At 42.1% G+C, this 17,430-nt stretch overlaps 1 protein-coding gene across 8 annotated transcripts in view; it reads right to left on the bottom strand.

The window, feature by feature from the left end:
• GAREM1 (GRB2 associated regulator of MAPK1 subtype 1) overlaps positions 1-17,430 on the bottom strand; it is a 211,038-nt gene that overhangs the window by 22,712 nt on the left and 170,896 nt on the right. For all 8 annotated transcript variants that reach the window (XR_010407270.1, XR_010407269.1, XM_064577773.1 and 5 more), the window contains one exon: positions 12,962-14,134. Coding sequence is in view for 6 of the 8 variants with exons in the window: in XM_064577773.1 (XP_064433843.1) it covers positions 12,962-14,134 (1,173 nt within the window). In the remaining 2 variants the exon portion in view is untranslated. The remainder of the gene's footprint in view (positions 1-12,961; positions 14,135-17,430) is intronic.

Below are 17,430 nucleotides of genomic sequence, written 5' to 3'. Positions count from 1 at the left end.
AAGAAAATAAGGACGTAAGGCAATTATGATCTTAATAGAGGATCAAACTCTTCTACTGGGTTGTGTTTATCCCCTGTTCAAACTGAATTCAGTGTGATCCAAACCTTCGGGACTGGAGGCTCTTCTCCAGGGTGGAGGCTCCTTCTGAAGTTATGTGCAGGGCTTCCCACTCCTAAGTGTGCATGTGAATCACCCGGGATCTTCTCAAAGGGCAGACTCTGACTCAGTAGACCTAGGGCGGGGCCCAGGAACCTGCATTTCTAACTAGCTCCCGGGTGTCACGGATGCTGCTGGAACAAGGCTGCAGATGGAGTAGTGAGGCCGACCTCCGAACCCCAAACAGCACTTTTCATGAGAGCTGCCTCTGACTTCCTTCGGCCTCACCTGGGAGAGGATTAGGTGACCTGTGAGGTCCATGGCTTGTATGAGTCTGCGGGCTGTTACCCCCCCACCCTCCTTTTCTGTTCCAGTCACAGAGGCATTCGAGAATAGGGTTCTTTTTAATGAAGCGGACATTTTTAAATGTACTTCTCTGTGTCAGGCAGCAGGGGGCAGTTTATACCCGGTTCTGCTAGTCTACCAGAAGCCACACAGGTAAAAACAGCCAATTCCGACTTCGTCAGAAAGGTCCTTGCCTGCTTTTAAGCCGTGTTCCCAACAATTTTTTCACCTTTGCCTTCAATTTCTTTCTGTCCCCGCAGCTCTGGGGTAATGAGGACAATGAAACAGCAAGCTTCCATTAGCTTTGGTATTGGGTTTGCTTAAGACCAAATAAAATAGGTTCACGTGCCATTGCATCCGCTACACCTACACGGCACACTGGGCCTCTAACTGGCTTCCCAGACCTGAGCCGCTTGCCAGAAAAAACCAGACGCTACGGAAAGTCACATGACCACGCAAACCTCAGTTCTAAGTGAAATGGAAGCAATTTAAAAAGTCTCATCTGTTGCATTTCTTCCTAGCACAGAGGATCATTGCTCCCACCCGGAGGACCCATAGCCCTGGTTATTGGGACCCACTGGTGATCGTTTTTCATTTGGAAAAGCTCTTTAGGTTGAAATGAAGTATTCTGAGCAGCAGATTCTCTTCTCCAATAGCTGTAGGCTTTTCCCTTTTGAGTTTTTAGAAAAGAGGTAGTGGATGACTACAGAAAGAAAATCTGGGAGGACGTGGGTTTGGATAAGGAAGAGAGAGAGGATTATTCAGCTGGCTCGGGGCGGGGGGCGGGGGGCAGGAACTCCTGCACCACTGGAGGGTCTCCTTTTCTTTTCTTTTTTAAGATTTTATTTATTTATTTATTTGACACAGAGAGAGAGAGACAGCTAGAGAGGGAATACAAGCAGGGGGAGCGGGAGAGGGAGAAGTAGGCTCCTGGCTGAGCAGGGAACCTGATGTGGGGCTCGAACCCAGGACCCTGGGATCATGACTGGACCCTGGGATCATGACCTGAGCTGAAGGCAGACACTTAACAACTGAGCCACCCAGGCGCCTCCGGAGGGTCTCCTTTTCTTAAGGAGCTGAGAATCAACTAGGACACTGAAAACCTCTGGCCGGGTTACCCCACTGGCTGGCTTTCAGGAGTATATATTGGTTACAAAATAAGTAACCAGGATAGTGAGTCAGCTTCCGTCTTGTTAGTGATTTGTACAGGAGCCAACTATGTTTCTTTTCTTTCTTAGGGACTATCTATAGAATCTAGGATGGATGGGTGTTACTTTATTATACCTGTGCCTGATTCTGTTTATGCTTATGGTAACAGGAATGGAAAACGTAAGATAAGGAGCCTGTCCTATAGCTTTTTAATTTTTAAAATAAACAGTCCCTTTTCAATACTGGGTTAGAGAAAAGCACAGGAGAACATGGTTAATGCTGAATTTGATTTAGAAATTTCTAAGTTCTGAAAGTAGTCACTAACTGTGACGTTTCATTAGGGCTCACTTACCTAGATGTCAGTTATGATATGCTGAGATGTCCATGACAATATGCATTTTAATTCAAAGTAACTGACTGACTTAGGTCTTGGAACACAGAAAAGCGGCCACCTGTGACCTATGGGAAGTCCCCTCTTCCTGTTCTTCTAACTAAGGTCACTTTGAGCCGGTTCTGCCATCCTCTTCTATAATGGGGCAGTCCCGAAGAGCTTTCCAATAGGTTTCCCACATGAGAGGAGGTGTGGAGAGGAAGTAGTGGAAAGAAGCATTTGTAGGGCACAGGGCCCGGGGAGGTGAGCTATGGCGAACTGGAGTGTTTATAGCTAAACTCCAGACTATATCAGAGATAAAGGAAGTGTTTGGGGTGGCCACAGGACTCCTGAAAGGAGTAACAGAGTGTGTGTATGTGTGTGTGTGTGTGTGTGTGTGTGTGTTTCTCGCTCTTAGGAGATGGGGTGGAGTCAGTGAAGAGATGCTACTAGAAGGCCAGAGAAAGGTTCTCTTCCCTTGTGAGGAGAGGGCTGTTTGGGTGTCATTGTGAGTCTAGTGGCAAAGAATCAGGCTGATTTGAAATCCATTTTGGAGAAAGGGTAGTTGAAAACAAAAACAAAAACAAAAACAAAAACAAAAACGACTTTAAAAAGACCTGGCCCATGACAAGAATTCAGGTGTAACTTTGTAGAGGTACAAAAGGGCCAGCTTGTGCAGCTCCAAGCAAGTGTGTTAGGGCCGCTTGGCGCTCAGCACAGCTGACCACCTGCTCTCTACATGTTGCGTTTAACTTGTTACTTCCTTTCTTTCTGTTTGAAAGATTTTGTTTTAAGTCGTCCCTACACCCAGCCTGGGGCTCGAACTCACAACCCCGAGACCAAGAGTTGCATGCTCTACCAATGAGCCAGCCAGGAGCCCCCAACTTTATTGCTTTCAACTTACTGCTGCGGATTCTCAAATGAAGTCATATGCAGTTTATGGGAAAAACTATACGCTTTGGTAAAATATATACATTTTGGGATCCAGAAGTTACAAATAGTGAGGGTTTACTGTGCCATCGTACTTCCTACCTCCTACGCCCTTATAACAGTAATTGTTCTACTTTGCTTCTTGATTGGATTCAACATGGAACATATATATCCAAGAGCAGTGTAGTTCTTTTTGAAATGAATTTTATCTGACAATAAAAAGCAATTTACAAGACTGGATGGCCAATCACCCTATTTCCAGTTTCCCTCATATTCAATTCCACTTTCAAGTGCTACATTTTCAGTGGATTCCTTGTAAAAGTTTCAGCATGTGGCTTTCATCACGTTACTTCCCATCTCCAGTGGCACCCTCTGATTGCTGGATAAAGTTCAGCCTCCCCTGCTTCCCACTGAAGGCTTCTGCAGTCTTTCTGGCTATATTTGGTAGCTACAGAAATTACTCCATCTTATTCCATCTTTCTAGTTATTTCTCCCACCACTCCTCTATATGAGCACAGGTCCATCCAAAGAGGCAGGTTCAGTGTCGCCTGGACACGCCTGTCCTTGACTGTTCCTCTCTGCTGTGGTTACTGCCTGTCTCTTCCTAAATGCCACTTCCTAAGGCTCAGTCCCAAACATTACATGCTTGGTCTGAGACCACTGCACGTGGCCACCTGTACGTGTCACTGCTTCTGAACTCAGCTCACACTGTTTATATTTACTTACTTTCCATGTATAGTCAATTAGTCTGCAAGTGAAAATGGTAGGGACTGTCATTGTTGTTATTGGTACCCTGTGGATGACAGAGTTTGGGGATTTGTCACCTCGGGTACAAATATGTCCCACAGAATGCTAGGTAGAGGTTAACAGATGTCACAAAAAAATACAACAAAAAGGCACTTTTATTTTAAAATGTATACTGTAAGAATGCCTTTTATATTTTTATGTGGAAATTGTTATTGATAAGTCATTTGGGCTGGATGTTAATTTTTTGTGTGTCCTCATATTAGCGTCGATCTCGAGAAAAAGTGTGCCAGAAGACCTGTCACATATGACCACGCTCAACTCTACCCCCACCACACTGGGCATAGCAGGAGTGTGAAAATGACAAAGACGGTATTTCTAAACTGGGAAATTGTCAACCCCCCCGAAAAATTACTATTCTCAATGAGGATATTACAGAATACAGGATGGCTGGCGGACTAGAGTCCTTCTCTTCCTGTCCAACACAACATGTAGGGCAGCACGGGAGGGTGAGGTACCTGGATTATCAGGAGTAAACCTCCAACACTAGTCCTGAGCGACGGGCTGGCGTTACTATCACAGATTATGCATGACCTTTGCTACTGGTTGATCATTTCTGGTTACGAGTAGTTTGGGTGTTTGAAGACAAGCTCCTGGCTCCTGCTGGTTAGGACAGCGTCAACGAACACAACATGGACTCAGGTGGCAGCAGGGAGAGCTGGCTCCCTGCTGTCCCCAGAGCCTTGCTTCATGAATTCTCTGGCCTAAGCTCTTCTTTCCGGGGCGCCTGGGTGGCTCAGTCAGCTGAGTGTCTGACTCTTGATTTCAGCTCAGGTCATTACCTCAGGGTCATGGGATCAGCCCTGAGTTGGGCTCTGCACTCAGCAGGGAGTCTGCTTGAGATTCTCTCTCTCTCTCTCTCTCTCTCTCCCTCTGCCCACCCACCCTGCCCCCGCTCGCATGCACACACACACAATTTCTCTCTGAAAATCAATCAACCAATCTTCCTCTTTCCAGCAATTCCATCTCCAGTACAATTATCTCATCCTTGCTCCTTCACTGCAGGGCCTTCCCTTTCGTAAAATGCTCAATGATTACATTCTTATCAAATGTAAGACACCGCTACTCAGGATTAAGAAAACTTAGCATTCATGCAGCAGACTGCTAATGCAGGGCTAAATATAAAGGTAATTTATTGAAAGGCAGAAATGGTGAGTTCTGCTCTTTCTAGAACACTCTCTAGTCACCTTTCTTTAGTGTACAAGGCCTATTCACATGACTGCCATCTAACACACTGACATAATTTAATAGTCAGGGTTTGAAGTAAGCTGTAAAAGGTGTGTGGGGACTAAGAGCTGAGATCAGAGCCACTATCTACTTCCACTGTCCCTAAATGTCTGAAGAACATGGCCAACCCTTTCCCTTTTCCTACACACTACATTAATTCCATTTTGCTATTGATTTGTTCAAATGTATGTTGAGTGCCTATCACATGCTCACTGAGCTACTGTTATGTATACAAAAATGAGTAAGCTCATGGAATTAGTTGGGAAGAAGGGAGACAAACATATAATCAAGACACAAATTGGTTCTGTAATAACAGAAGTATAAGAGCAAAGGTTAGTAGGAGCACCATTAATTTATTCAAGGTGACAGAAGAAGAATGAATTCATAGGAAGTTGTACTGAGAAAGTCTTCAGGAAGAAGGAATTATGAGTGTGCAAAAGGCACAGAAGCATGAAAAAAACCCCCACCAATGTGATGCTTGGGTCTGGGGGCTTCAATGATGAGGCAAGTACTGGTGCCATTTATCAGACAAAGAAACTTAGAAGGAAGAACAGAGCTTGGGAGAAGCCAAGGAGTTCTGTTTTGAAAATACTAAGCTTGAGTTTGATGCTCTACCAACAGGATCTGCGTGATGGTGGCACTGGGATCTCAGATGAGAAGCAAAGCAGGCTGAACCCCTAAGGAATGGGCAGAAGAGGAGACAAAGAAGGAGGAAACGAGTGACTCTATTTTAGCAGTCCCCAAGCAGAACCCTGCCCAAATGGTGTCAAAGGAGTGAAGGGAGGGGAGGACAGCAGAATGGCGGTGTAAGGATGAGAACATGTCAGGAAGTCAGGAAAGATCTGGAAGATATGTGAGAGTTAGCAGGTCACTGCAGCTCTTAAGCAAAAGAAATCAGAATGAAAAAAAAAAAAAAGAAAAAGAAAAAGTAAAAAGCCTGGAAGACAGATTCCAGTGAGTCAAAGGCAGAACAGGAGGTGAGGGTGGACTCAGGAGGGCACATCACTCTTTTCAAGAATACTGACTAGAAAAGAAGAAAGAGGCGGTTATTAGAAAGGGACAGTGGATTGAAGAAGGCATGGCTTTTTTCTCCCTAAGCTTGGAAGAAACTTTAAAAATGTGCCCGGGTATATACATGCACACACATAATAACCTGGAAGCCTTCTGGAAGTGCTTACTGACTCCTAGGACCCATGCTTTCCCTTCATTTAAGAAGACAGAGAGGAGAACAGACATTTTTCCATTGCTTCCTGCCTTAGCCATTCCATCACTGGCCACTGTAAAGCTAGGAAAGAAATTAAGGGTAACTTACTGTCTAATAGCCAGAGCAAAGATGGAACACACACCCAAGAGAATGAATGACTTAGGAAAGTTTATGTTTCTAAGTGAAGGTGGTCAACAAAGTCAAAACCCAACCCCAATCTTTGGTTGAAATCAAACGCGTCATAGAATGGGACTATTTTCTTCATTTTCAGAACACGGTCTATGAAGTTTAACTTGCTTTCCTGACTCCGGGAATAGCAATTAACTGTCCTTTCCCCTCTCCGCTCCCTTCAGCTCTAACTCCGTGTGGCTGGGAGGGAACTGAGCACAGTGTAAAGGACCAATCATTTGTGAAAAATGGACAAGAAGGTCTTCTCCCTAAATAGCCACACGTTAAAAGAAATGCATGAGAATCTAATCAAAGTAACAAAGCTCATTATTGCATGGTTTGAAAACAAGGTTACATGTATTTGTTAATGTATGTTTATTATATGTAACGTTTGTTACACATAATTAGAGCATTTTATATACATTACCTATGATCTAATTTCTTTCTCCTGTGACATTAAGTTTTTCTCACACTTCTAGGGATTAAAAGAATACAAGAAACCAAAGACACACCAAGTGTTTATGAAACAGCACAATGTAGGGATGGGGGGGGTTGGTATAATATTCCTTGGAAAGTTTTCATTTCTTGGAACTCTCTACTTGTCTTCTCTGGAAGAAATAACACTTTTTATACCTTTTCACTAACTGGACCGAAGAGACTGCTTAAGAAAAGTAAATGGAACACTTACTGTGACATCTTTCGTGTAGCCATCTTTTTGGGGGAAAAATCAATTTTATCACAGTGTACTCAACTTTTAAATCCATGGCAATGGATCTGGAGACACCTGCTGACAAGGACATACACTTCCCTTGTCTGTGGTTTAAAACATACCATCACATGCCTGAGGGTGAAAATCTTCTGTCTCAAAGATCATGCTGCTTAGAATCGTGGGCAGTCACCGAAGAGATTTCAGCATCACTTAGGCGGGGTAAGGATCATTTTGTTTCTTTGTTGACAATGATTCAGAAAATACCCAGATACTTTAAGTGAGCTTGATCTACAACTGGACTCACCTGTACTGTGAATTTTCTACTCTAAAAAGCCAACTTCAGGATAATGTCAGCAATCGAAAGAAAGGAGTTTTGTAACCATGCTTCCTTGAACTTTGCAACTTTGCCTTCAGTGCCTGCCCTCTGCCCTGGATTTTATATTGCTTCCCACACTCCCTCTCCCAGATAACAAAATCATTACAGCCTTAAGAAATCTTATTTATAAAGAGGCTTTTATACAAAGAGTTCATAACCCTGTCACATACCCATCAGGATATTTTCAGCCGAACAGAAATGAAAGTTTATAATGACAAAATAGCAATAAATGAAACTCTATGTGATTAATTACTCAAGGGTAGATGTGATTTACAGTCAAAATCCTGATTCTTAGATGAATACTTTTTTTTTTCCTTCCAGTTTTATACACTGACGATAAGGACCTAAAGACAGACCTAGGTTTGAAATGACCTCCAATCTCCCAGCCTCAGGCAAGGGAGGCAAGGCGGAGGCCACTTACTGGGCGGCAAGAAGGGCAAGTGGTTCTGAAAAGAATACTTGTTTAAATTCTAGGGTGCTTTTTGGACTCAGAAGAAGGAATATGCCACTGGGGGAGAGAATAAAGCCCTTTTCTGAGCAAGGAGTATAATACATGATAGATCTATTTAAACAGTATATAACCTTCACATTAATGTGATTTTGTGCAAATGGTACTCAAGAGTGCAGATCTGAAAACAAGAGCTATCCCACAGAATATTATAATTATTAGCATTCTCATCATTGAGACTTTCAAACGGACACAGGAGAAAAACACTTCTTGGTTTAGAAGGTTTCATTTAAAAACAAATAACCTACACAAAACCAGAGGCAATTAGTTTCAAAATTACCAAAACACAGTAATAATTTAGTCCTTATTTCAATTAACAAATGGGAATGCAGGTATGGCTTGCTCTCAGAGTACTCCTCAAAAGTCGTAATTAAAATTAATTAAATGTCAAATGCCTTAGGAGACCTCATTAATTAGTGGAATCCTGAGCGAATCTTTTTGTAGAGCAATTACTTTGAAAAATAAATAGTCACTTCCAGATTAATCTTTTTAGTACCTAAACCTGAATATTACCATGTCAGATTTATTTAAGAAAATCTGGCTTTTAATGCCTTTTCTAATGCTAACATTTGATACAGGGCAAAAGCCCAAAGAAAAAATAATATAAAAACTCAGTCAAATCAGTTCTCACAGCCACTTCCCTTAGTTTATAAACAAACATCTTTTTATAGCTTTTTTCCTAACTTTGGTAGTCATGTGAGGTCCCTAATTCTGTAGGGTGGATACCTCCAGGTGGTGACACCTGGTTACACCGTGACCTAGCCTAGCCATGCTGAGGAACAGAATTTGCCAGGACAACTTGTTAGTCTTTTTTTTTTTTTTTTTAAAGATTTATTTATTTATTATTTATTTGTCAGGGGCGGGGGAGGGAGAGCATGAACAGGGGGAGCGAGAGCATGAACAGGGGGAGCGGCAGGCAGAGGGAGAAGCAGGCTCCCCCCTGAGCAGGGAGCCCGATGTGGGGCTCGATCCCAGGACCCTGGGATCATGACCTGAGCTGAAGGCAGACGCTTAACCGACTGAGCCACCCAGGCGTCCCAGCAACTTGTTAGTCTTAATATTTCTATTCAGGTTTGTCTGGGAATTTCAGTTTCTTGACGTGAGCTTGCAGCCTTAGGGCTACATGTGGCTTTTTCCCAGGTGCTCTAAAGCTCTTCAAAACCCCAACTGCCCCCATGAAAGGATTCGACATTACTGGGGTCCAGGATGCTGAGCATTTCTGTACCTCTTTGATGAGTACAAATCTGGCTCCACAGCTGGGTAACTATAACATTAACACCTAGCTTATCAAATGGATATTTTAATTAGCAATAATCGTGCCTCAGATGGGAAGAATGTTTTGTTATTTTTAAACCCAATTAGGTTTTTGTAATATCTCAGAGACCAGTAAAATGAAACTATCACACATGCTTTTGGAATGTGGGGACAAAGGGCCCCTGCCTGGGTGCTGGGCTGACTATGGAGGGAGATGGGCCTGTTCCCGTCAGCCTCCTTGACTCTTTGAAGAGGTCTTACACCCTCATTAAGAAAGGACTGAGGGAAAAAACCTCCCAAAAAATCGTTTTCCATCTGACCCTAAATTGGAACCTGTCCCATATTGAGTTACGGCTACTATTTACTGAGTGCTTACCAAGTGCCAGGGAACAGTGCCAAGTACTTTGCACAGTACAACAATGCAATGAAGAAGCTGTTATTCTCCCCACGGAAACTGACTCAGGGAGGTTAAATATTTTGCCAAAGGTATGAAGCTACTATTTAAGGGTGAGGAGGATTCAAATCCATGGCTCCTTTTTTTTTTTTTTTTTTTTTAAAGTAGGCTTCACACCCAGCATGGCGCCCAGCGCGGGGCTTGAACTCATGTCCTTGAGATCAAGACCTGAGCTGAGATCAAGAGTTGGATGCTTAACCGACTGAGCCACCCAGGCGCCCCTCAAATCCACGGGTCTTAAAGTGATGTTACATGCCTCTAATTAGAATTGCAGCACAATGCGGGAAACACAGTAAGCGTTATCGCTGAAGGGGAAAGATTTATTCTCACGGTCACAGAAAGAAACAAAGGCCACCAAAATGTGCTGGAGACAGAGCACAAGTACGTGTTATGACTTCAGACACTGAAATAGGAAGGGAAGGAGGAAGAGAAGAATTAGGAGAAAAGGGACAGGTGGACATGCAATGGAGCCATTCTATCCCTGGATGTTAACACGAATGGGTCATGCACTGTGGCAAGTAGACTGCATTTGCCAAGTACCAGCTTTGCTTCCCTTACTATGAAAGACATGCTTTCTTTGACTCTGTTCCATTGCTCCAGCACCTTCTGTCCCTAAAGACCTGGTGGGAGTTGTCACCTTCCCAGATGATGTCTCACTTGAAAGCTTATCACTGTATTTAATTATCAGGCAGGATAGCTGTTAGGTACATGGTATGTCTTTCTCCCAGGACTCACTCCAGTATAACTTTCCAGAGAAGTTTTATTTAATTCTGTGGGAACGCTTGAATTTATGCCCCATTAAAGTTCCCTTTTGAAAATTACAAGCTGAAGCCACATCTAACAATTATGACATTTCTTTGGATCCCACATAGTTCCTAAAAATGGAAAACTCATTTCATGGTCACAGAGCCAAGAAAATATATGACTTCATTGGAAATGCCTAATTTTTTAAAGTAAATTAAGTGATTTCAGGTGTTTAAAAAAATTTTTTTAAGATTATAGCATTCTATAAACACTGGACATGCTCTGAAAAGACTCTCTTGTAAGACATTACATCTGAGACTAGAGACCAAAATCTCCTCCTGTGAAATTTGCTTTTGCTTTCAAATTTAACTCTCATATTTTTTAGTACCAAGGTCAAGAACACAGCCTCTTAATATTTATGTTCTTACTCATCTTTTATTACACCATAGAAAAAACAACTGACGCTAGCTTCCTATTTCTAGACTTAGTTACATAATGACTTTGGGTATGACCATTATGGATGAGTCAATCAATCATCTGACAAACATGAGTTCCCACTATGTGCCAAGTAGGACCAAAGTTCTATAGGAACAGCTCACCTGGTCACACTCCTATTGAAGATCAGGGTTCCAAGCTTCCAGTAACATCAAATACATAGTTGAGTTGAGACACACTGACCACTGCTTACTTTCCAGGAGGACTGTCCCCTTACTTTTTACCTGCTTTTTTGGGGGTGGGTTGGAGTGGGGGAATATCCTCTGACATGAATAAAAATACCAAGGACTCTAAACTTCACCAAAACTTCCCCGAAATTTCCCACAGCCCCTACTAGGTACTGGGATCTCTGGGCTTGTGTCTTGAGGTCTACAGAAGATCCTCCAACGAGCAAGGTAAAATCCAGGTCTGCAATCTCTGGGGAGTTCCTGCATCTTAGAGCAAACAGCCGGGGTGGGGGAGGAGTCCCCCTCAGGAAACTCTGTAGCAATGAGGTCCCTGCATGGACAGCTAAGCAGGATGCCTGCCCAACATTCAGGGCTGTCCATGACCTGGCTCCAGCCTTTTCAGCCATCACTCCCCTTCCATACATTCTAGTCACCCTATTCTACCAACTCAACAGCACTTTCTGTTTTCCCTCACCTGTCTGTCCCAGCTTCCTTCCATACCTTTGCTCATGCTATTCTGTCTGGAATGTCCTTCTTTCTCATCTCTGCTCTTTTAACTCATGCATGTTCCCTCAGCTCATTTAAAATGCCATTATCTCCATGATGACTTCTCTCATGCATCACCCAACGAGAAGTTTCTTTCTCCTCTGAATTCCCACACATCGTGTCTATCTCTCTTCTGTTGTTTATCACATTTTAACTTGTATGACAGTCATTGCATTTCATTTGTTAACTTCCCTATAAAATTGAAAGATACCAGAGTCCAGAGTGCAGGTCTTATTTATGGTCCTATTTCTTGCATCCCACTCAGTATTTCCATGGTTTTGAAACTGGGTTCTGCACAGCTGCAGAGTTCCACAGAGGTGTCCTGAGACCACCACGGGGAGCAGAGAAATAGATGCATGCGGAGACATCCTCCCCCTAAATGTGCTTCAGTCAGATGGGTTCTGAATTCTTCTATTTATTGTGATTTGTGTAAGCTTTTTTTTTTTTTTTAAAGGATTCTGCCAGATAGGAAAAAAATTTGCAGTAGACACTGTCGAATAAATGAACAAAACTATACCCAATGTCTCTAATGCTTTCTCGATTCAGATATAATGAAATCCAATGATTAAAAACAAGGAGCAAAGGTTCAGAGAGTGCCTGTCAATGAAAGAACATGGTCAAAACAGAGGGCCCTTTCTCCTATCCTGTACTGACCTTTTTACAGTAAGATTTGATAGAAGCCTCTGGAGCCGTGAATGAGTTCTGTTTAAGGTGTTAAACAGAAGCACGCTGGCTCGGGTTCTGCTCTGGTGTGTGTCCATGTACAGAAGCACACCTACCATGCTTTGATCTCAATGTAACTTCAGGGAAGTTGGAAGGATTAGAAACCCCGCTGATGTCTCTTGATCCCCACCCCCACTCCTCTCCCCCAAATAAATCTACTCTTCCTTCAGTCTGCCCCACCACTGTAACTGGCACTGATATCCACTCTGTTGCTCAGGCTAAAATTCTAGGAGTTTTCCTTGATTTCCCTCTTTCCTTCACTACGCACACCCGATTTATCAGTAAGTACTCTCGGGTCGTTCGGAAGCTGGTCACTGCTCCCCACCATCCACTGCTACCAGCTGCTGTGGTTCAGGGCATCGTCATTTCATACCTCCCGTACCGTAAGGCCTCTTCTCTGGTCTCCCACTGTCTGCCCCCTCCTCCCTATTATCCATTCTCCAGGCAGCAGCGAAAGGCATGTTTAAACCTCTTCCTATTCAAAACTCTCAAGGTTTTAAAAACTCGAACTCCTAACTGGTAAAAATAACCTAGCCGGCATTTATATTTCCCTCCAAATGAAGCCAATTTGCTCATCCCGATCATTTCCCACTGGGAAGTTTTCCTTTCATTAGGAAAGAAGATAAATTAGTAGGTGACCGAGCAGAGAGATGGAAGGACTGACACATCACTAGAGAACAGAAATGACTTACGGCTTCAGATTTGGGAGGCACTGGAGGTGGAGGTAGGGCAATCTCTGAAGACTTCATGGCTACTCCCAGAGTTCCGGGCACAGGAAGAGGAGAGGTCGCACATTTGGACCGGACGGACCCTCTAGACTGATCGCATCTGCTCTTCTCGCTCAGGGAACGCGTGAGAGGCTGATGGCTGGGCTTGCCGTCCTCCAGCCAGAGCTCTTCATAAGGAAGCTCTGACTTCCCGGGGATGCCTGCCGATTCTTCACCGGATTCCGGGAAAAGGTAGTCGCTCCCACTGTCACCCAGGTCCTGATAGGGCAGGATGTCATGAGGAAAGGGGGCCCACTCGCCCCCCAGGTCCCTGCAGCCATGGAGGTTCACCTCACTGTTGCCATGGAGATTGTTGCCATACACACAGACGGAGAGCCGGTGGAAGGACTGGGTGAGCTCATCGCGGGCATAGCTAAGAGAACTGGGCACGTGGTTGTGGCCAGAGCACCGGCCCTTCTTGGGGCTCTTGCAGTCCTCATTCCAGTCAGTTTTCACATCTCGGACAGCCCGGGAATACTCGTCGATGTCGAACTGTTCTTGGCAGATACCCAGCCAGTGATGGACCAGGGTCTCGGGCCACACGTCTCCCTTTACCAAGTGTTCTGGAAGGCTAAACTTGGGGACCGACAAATGCAAAGGGAAGTGCATGGGGAGGATCTTGTTGTTCCGCAGCACACAGCAAACCACCACTGTCTTGGTCTGGATGTTCACAAACTTGTAGCGATGCCCCTCGCGGATGAAGTGGAGGTCGTACGGGTTCCTGGGTGGAGGGCTGGGCACAGTCACGTTCACGGGGAGCCTGGTTTTCTCCACAATGTTGCGGATGGTGTGTTCGCCCTCCTGCATCTGAAGTTCCAGGGGACTCCGGGTGCTAAATCTGCCCTTGCACTGGAATGGCAGGCTAATGCTTTCATTGGTCCGATGATTCATGCAGATCAGGCATGGCATTTTGCCTTTTCCCAGCTTGCTGATGGAATTGAGCTTCCCGATCTTTTTGAAAATTGTGTTGAGTCGTGACTTTTCCTTGAAAGTCTTTGCGTACAAGATTTCTGCCTGCCCCATGAGAGTGAGTTCATCCCCAGTACAGAGGGTGATGTTATAAACTTCGGTGTCCTCGTTGCATTCACCTGAAGCAACCTACAATAGGATAAATCAAGTTTGAGGTGAGTTGCCTTTAGTCCATTCCCACAGAGAAGTGGAGAACCTCCCAATAAGACACACAAGCACGCATACAAAAAGGAAAATGCTGTTCCCATACTAAATTTAGCCACTCCGTTTCTTTTATAATGTTTATATGGCTAACAGTAACAAGAAGATATTTGTTTAGACTTGTAAAAACACACTTTGTTCTGAAGAAATGAGCAGTCTGTTCATGAGGAAAAATTTGGGAAATACGGAGAAAAGACACAAAAAGAAAATAACACCCACGGGCCTGATTCAGAAATAGGCACGGTTAATGGTTTGATAAACATTCTTCCAGTTTCTTTGTCTATGCAGAGTAGCCTATCATGTGGATAATCATTTTGGGACATTACTATTATTATTCTCTCTTCCAGTTATAAAAAAAAAAAAAGGCTTCCATGAACACCACTGTGGAAAATCCCTTATTTTTTTTTTACTATTAAAATTTTATGAAATTTTCTAAAATTGGAATTGGGACAGAGGATGTAAAAATGTTTTATTTCTCCCTGTTCTTTAATTTTATTATACAAACTATTCATGTTCACTGGCAAAAATATTAGAAAATATAAATGTAAAAATGAGCAAATTCTATGGTCTTGCCACTAAAGAGAATCTGTATTAACAATTTTATATAAATAGAGAAAAAGAGAAATAGATGTGTCATCTATCTTGGAGATATATAAATACACATACACAATTTTGTTGCTTTGTTTCTCACTATATTCATTTTCTCGTGTTTAAGTATAAGCGGTCGGTTGCCAGTACTGACCTTATGTATTTGATTATCTGGGCATAAGCCTTAATTTATCTGACTAGCTCCTTATTGTTAGACAGATGGCTTTTCCCAATGTTTAGCAATTATAAATAGTACTGCAATGAATTTTTTTTTACAGTTCAACTATTTCCTTAGGAGAAAGGCCCCGAAGTAGAATTGCATGGACAAAGCTATAGATATGTATTTGAAAGGTCTAATATGTATCTCCTATTGTGCTTCATCAATGTTACACTTATTTATACTTCTTCCACTTCATGAAATTATCTGTCTCTCCATACCCATGCTAAGTAAGTTTAAGGTTTACCGATATTAAAGGTAAAGCATGCATCCTGCATTTATTTATTCATGTTTTATTTTGATTTGATTTATTTATTAGGATAGTTGAATGTATTTTGGTATTCATTTATCTGGCCATTTAGATCTCCTCCTTTGTGAACGTCTGTGCCATTCACCCATTTTTCTATTGGGATGGTCATCTTATCGATTACTTTTTATGTCATGTGAATGTCATTTATGCTATATATTTTCCAATTTGTTGGGTGAATTTCAACTTTATAACTTCTTTAAGTGCTAAAGTTTTTTCTTCCTATGTGGCAAACATTTTCAAAAATTTTTCTTTGTAATTTCATCCTTGGGTGGTATGCTTCTACTAGTTGAGATGATATTATCAGTGGTTCTGAGTTAGGGGTGATTTTGCCCCCACTCCCCAGCCCCTGGGGACATTTGACCATGTCTGGAGGCATTTATTGGTTGTCATGGCTGGGAAGGTGCTACTTATATCTAGCAGGGAGAGGCTAGGTATGTTGCTAAACATGGTACAATGAACAGAACAGCCCCTCACAGCAAAGAATTATCTAGTCCAGACTTCAGTTAGTGCTGAGGTTGAGAAAAACTGAGATGATTAGCCAATATTTTCTTCTAGGATTTTGATGGTTTCATTTATTAACTATTTAACTGATTTAATTAAAATTTCTTTGATGGACTATTAAAGGTAGAGGTCTAACTTTAGTTTTTTTCTTGAAGATTTATTTATTTACTTGAGGTGAGGAGGGAAAGAGAGAGACAGTCTTAAGCAGACTCTGCGCTGAGTGCGGAGCCCAACACAGGGCTTGATCTCACGACCCTGAGATCACAACCTGAGGGGGAAGCAAGAGCAGGATGCTTAACCTATCGTGCCATCTATGCACCCCCAACTTTAGTTTCTTAAACAGTTAACTGACTGTCCAGTATACTTCTTAAATAACTATCTCTTTTCATCACTGATTTGAAATGCTACTTTGATCATGTACTAAAATTATAAAACACATACACATTTGTATACTTATATTTGCATCTACTGTGAGACCATTTATCCAAATGACCTTTCTGTCTATTTTCTCATTTTAACTATACTGCTTCAGTTCCTACATCTTTATCTTACATGTTCAGATCTGAAAACAAAAACCCTCATTTGTGGTTATTCCAATTCAAAAAGTTTTTGGATGGCAAGAAACAAGAGAAACAAAGTCAAAAAATCAAGTAACGGTCTGAGAGAAAATATCTGCAGTATCTCCACAAGAGTGAACCTCCCTAATACATAAGCAACTTTTAAAAAATGACCAAAACTCCTCCACAAAAACAGGTGAAAGTCATGAAATATCAATTCACTAAAAAAGGGCACACAACAGACTTCAAATCTATGAAAAGACGTTCAACTTCTTTTATAATTATATTATAATTATAATTAAATGAAAATTATACTTAGATACCACTTCTTTATCTAGAACACTGATAAATATTCAAAAGCCTGACATACTCAGTGGGTGAGGCTCTGGGGAAACAGGCACTCTTGTTCATAGCTGGTAGAAATGCAAAATGATACAAGTCCTATTGCAGGGAATTTGGCAATACCTAACCAAACTATGCACACGTTTATCCCTCCATTCACCAATCCTACTTCTAGGAAATTGTCCAAAGACATTCCTCCAACAGTGTGAAAATACAAATGCGCCAGGTTATTCATTGTAGCATTATTTGTATTTGCAAAATCTTAGAATCAAACTAAATGCCCAAACACAGGAGATTGATTGAATAAACTATGATACAAACACAAAATGTATTACGCAAAAAAGAACAAGAATGATGAGTTCAATGAATTAACAGGAAAACGACTTTCGGGATATATTAAGTAAAAAAACAAACAAAAAAACCCCCCAAAACCAAAGTGCATAAAAGCTTATATGGTATACTACACCTTTGGAAAAAATCAGTATATATTTTTCTGCTTATTTTTGTAAAAAAAAAAAAAAAAGGAATACAAGAAAAATAAACCAGAAAACAATGAAATTGGTACTTGAGGGAGGGAGGAAACTGGTGGAAGGGAGTGATAGCTCTGTGAGTGTACCTAGCTATAGAGTTTTGATGTTTAGGAGGTAAGCCAATGTTCTAACATCTTCAAAAGATAAAATTAAGTCAACAAAAAGTTAAAAGAAACTGA

The sequence above is a fragment of the Mirounga angustirostris genome, unplaced genomic scaffold (assembly GCF_029215605.1).
Source record: "Mirounga angustirostris isolate CCGP_5_RB_7025 unplaced genomic scaffold, mMirAng1.0.hap1 SCAF_14, whole genome shotgun sequence".
NCBI classification, from domain to species: Eukaryota; Metazoa; Chordata; class Mammalia; order Carnivora; family Phocidae; genus Mirounga; species Mirounga angustirostris.
This window is presented reverse-complemented; position numbering and strand designations above follow the sequence as displayed.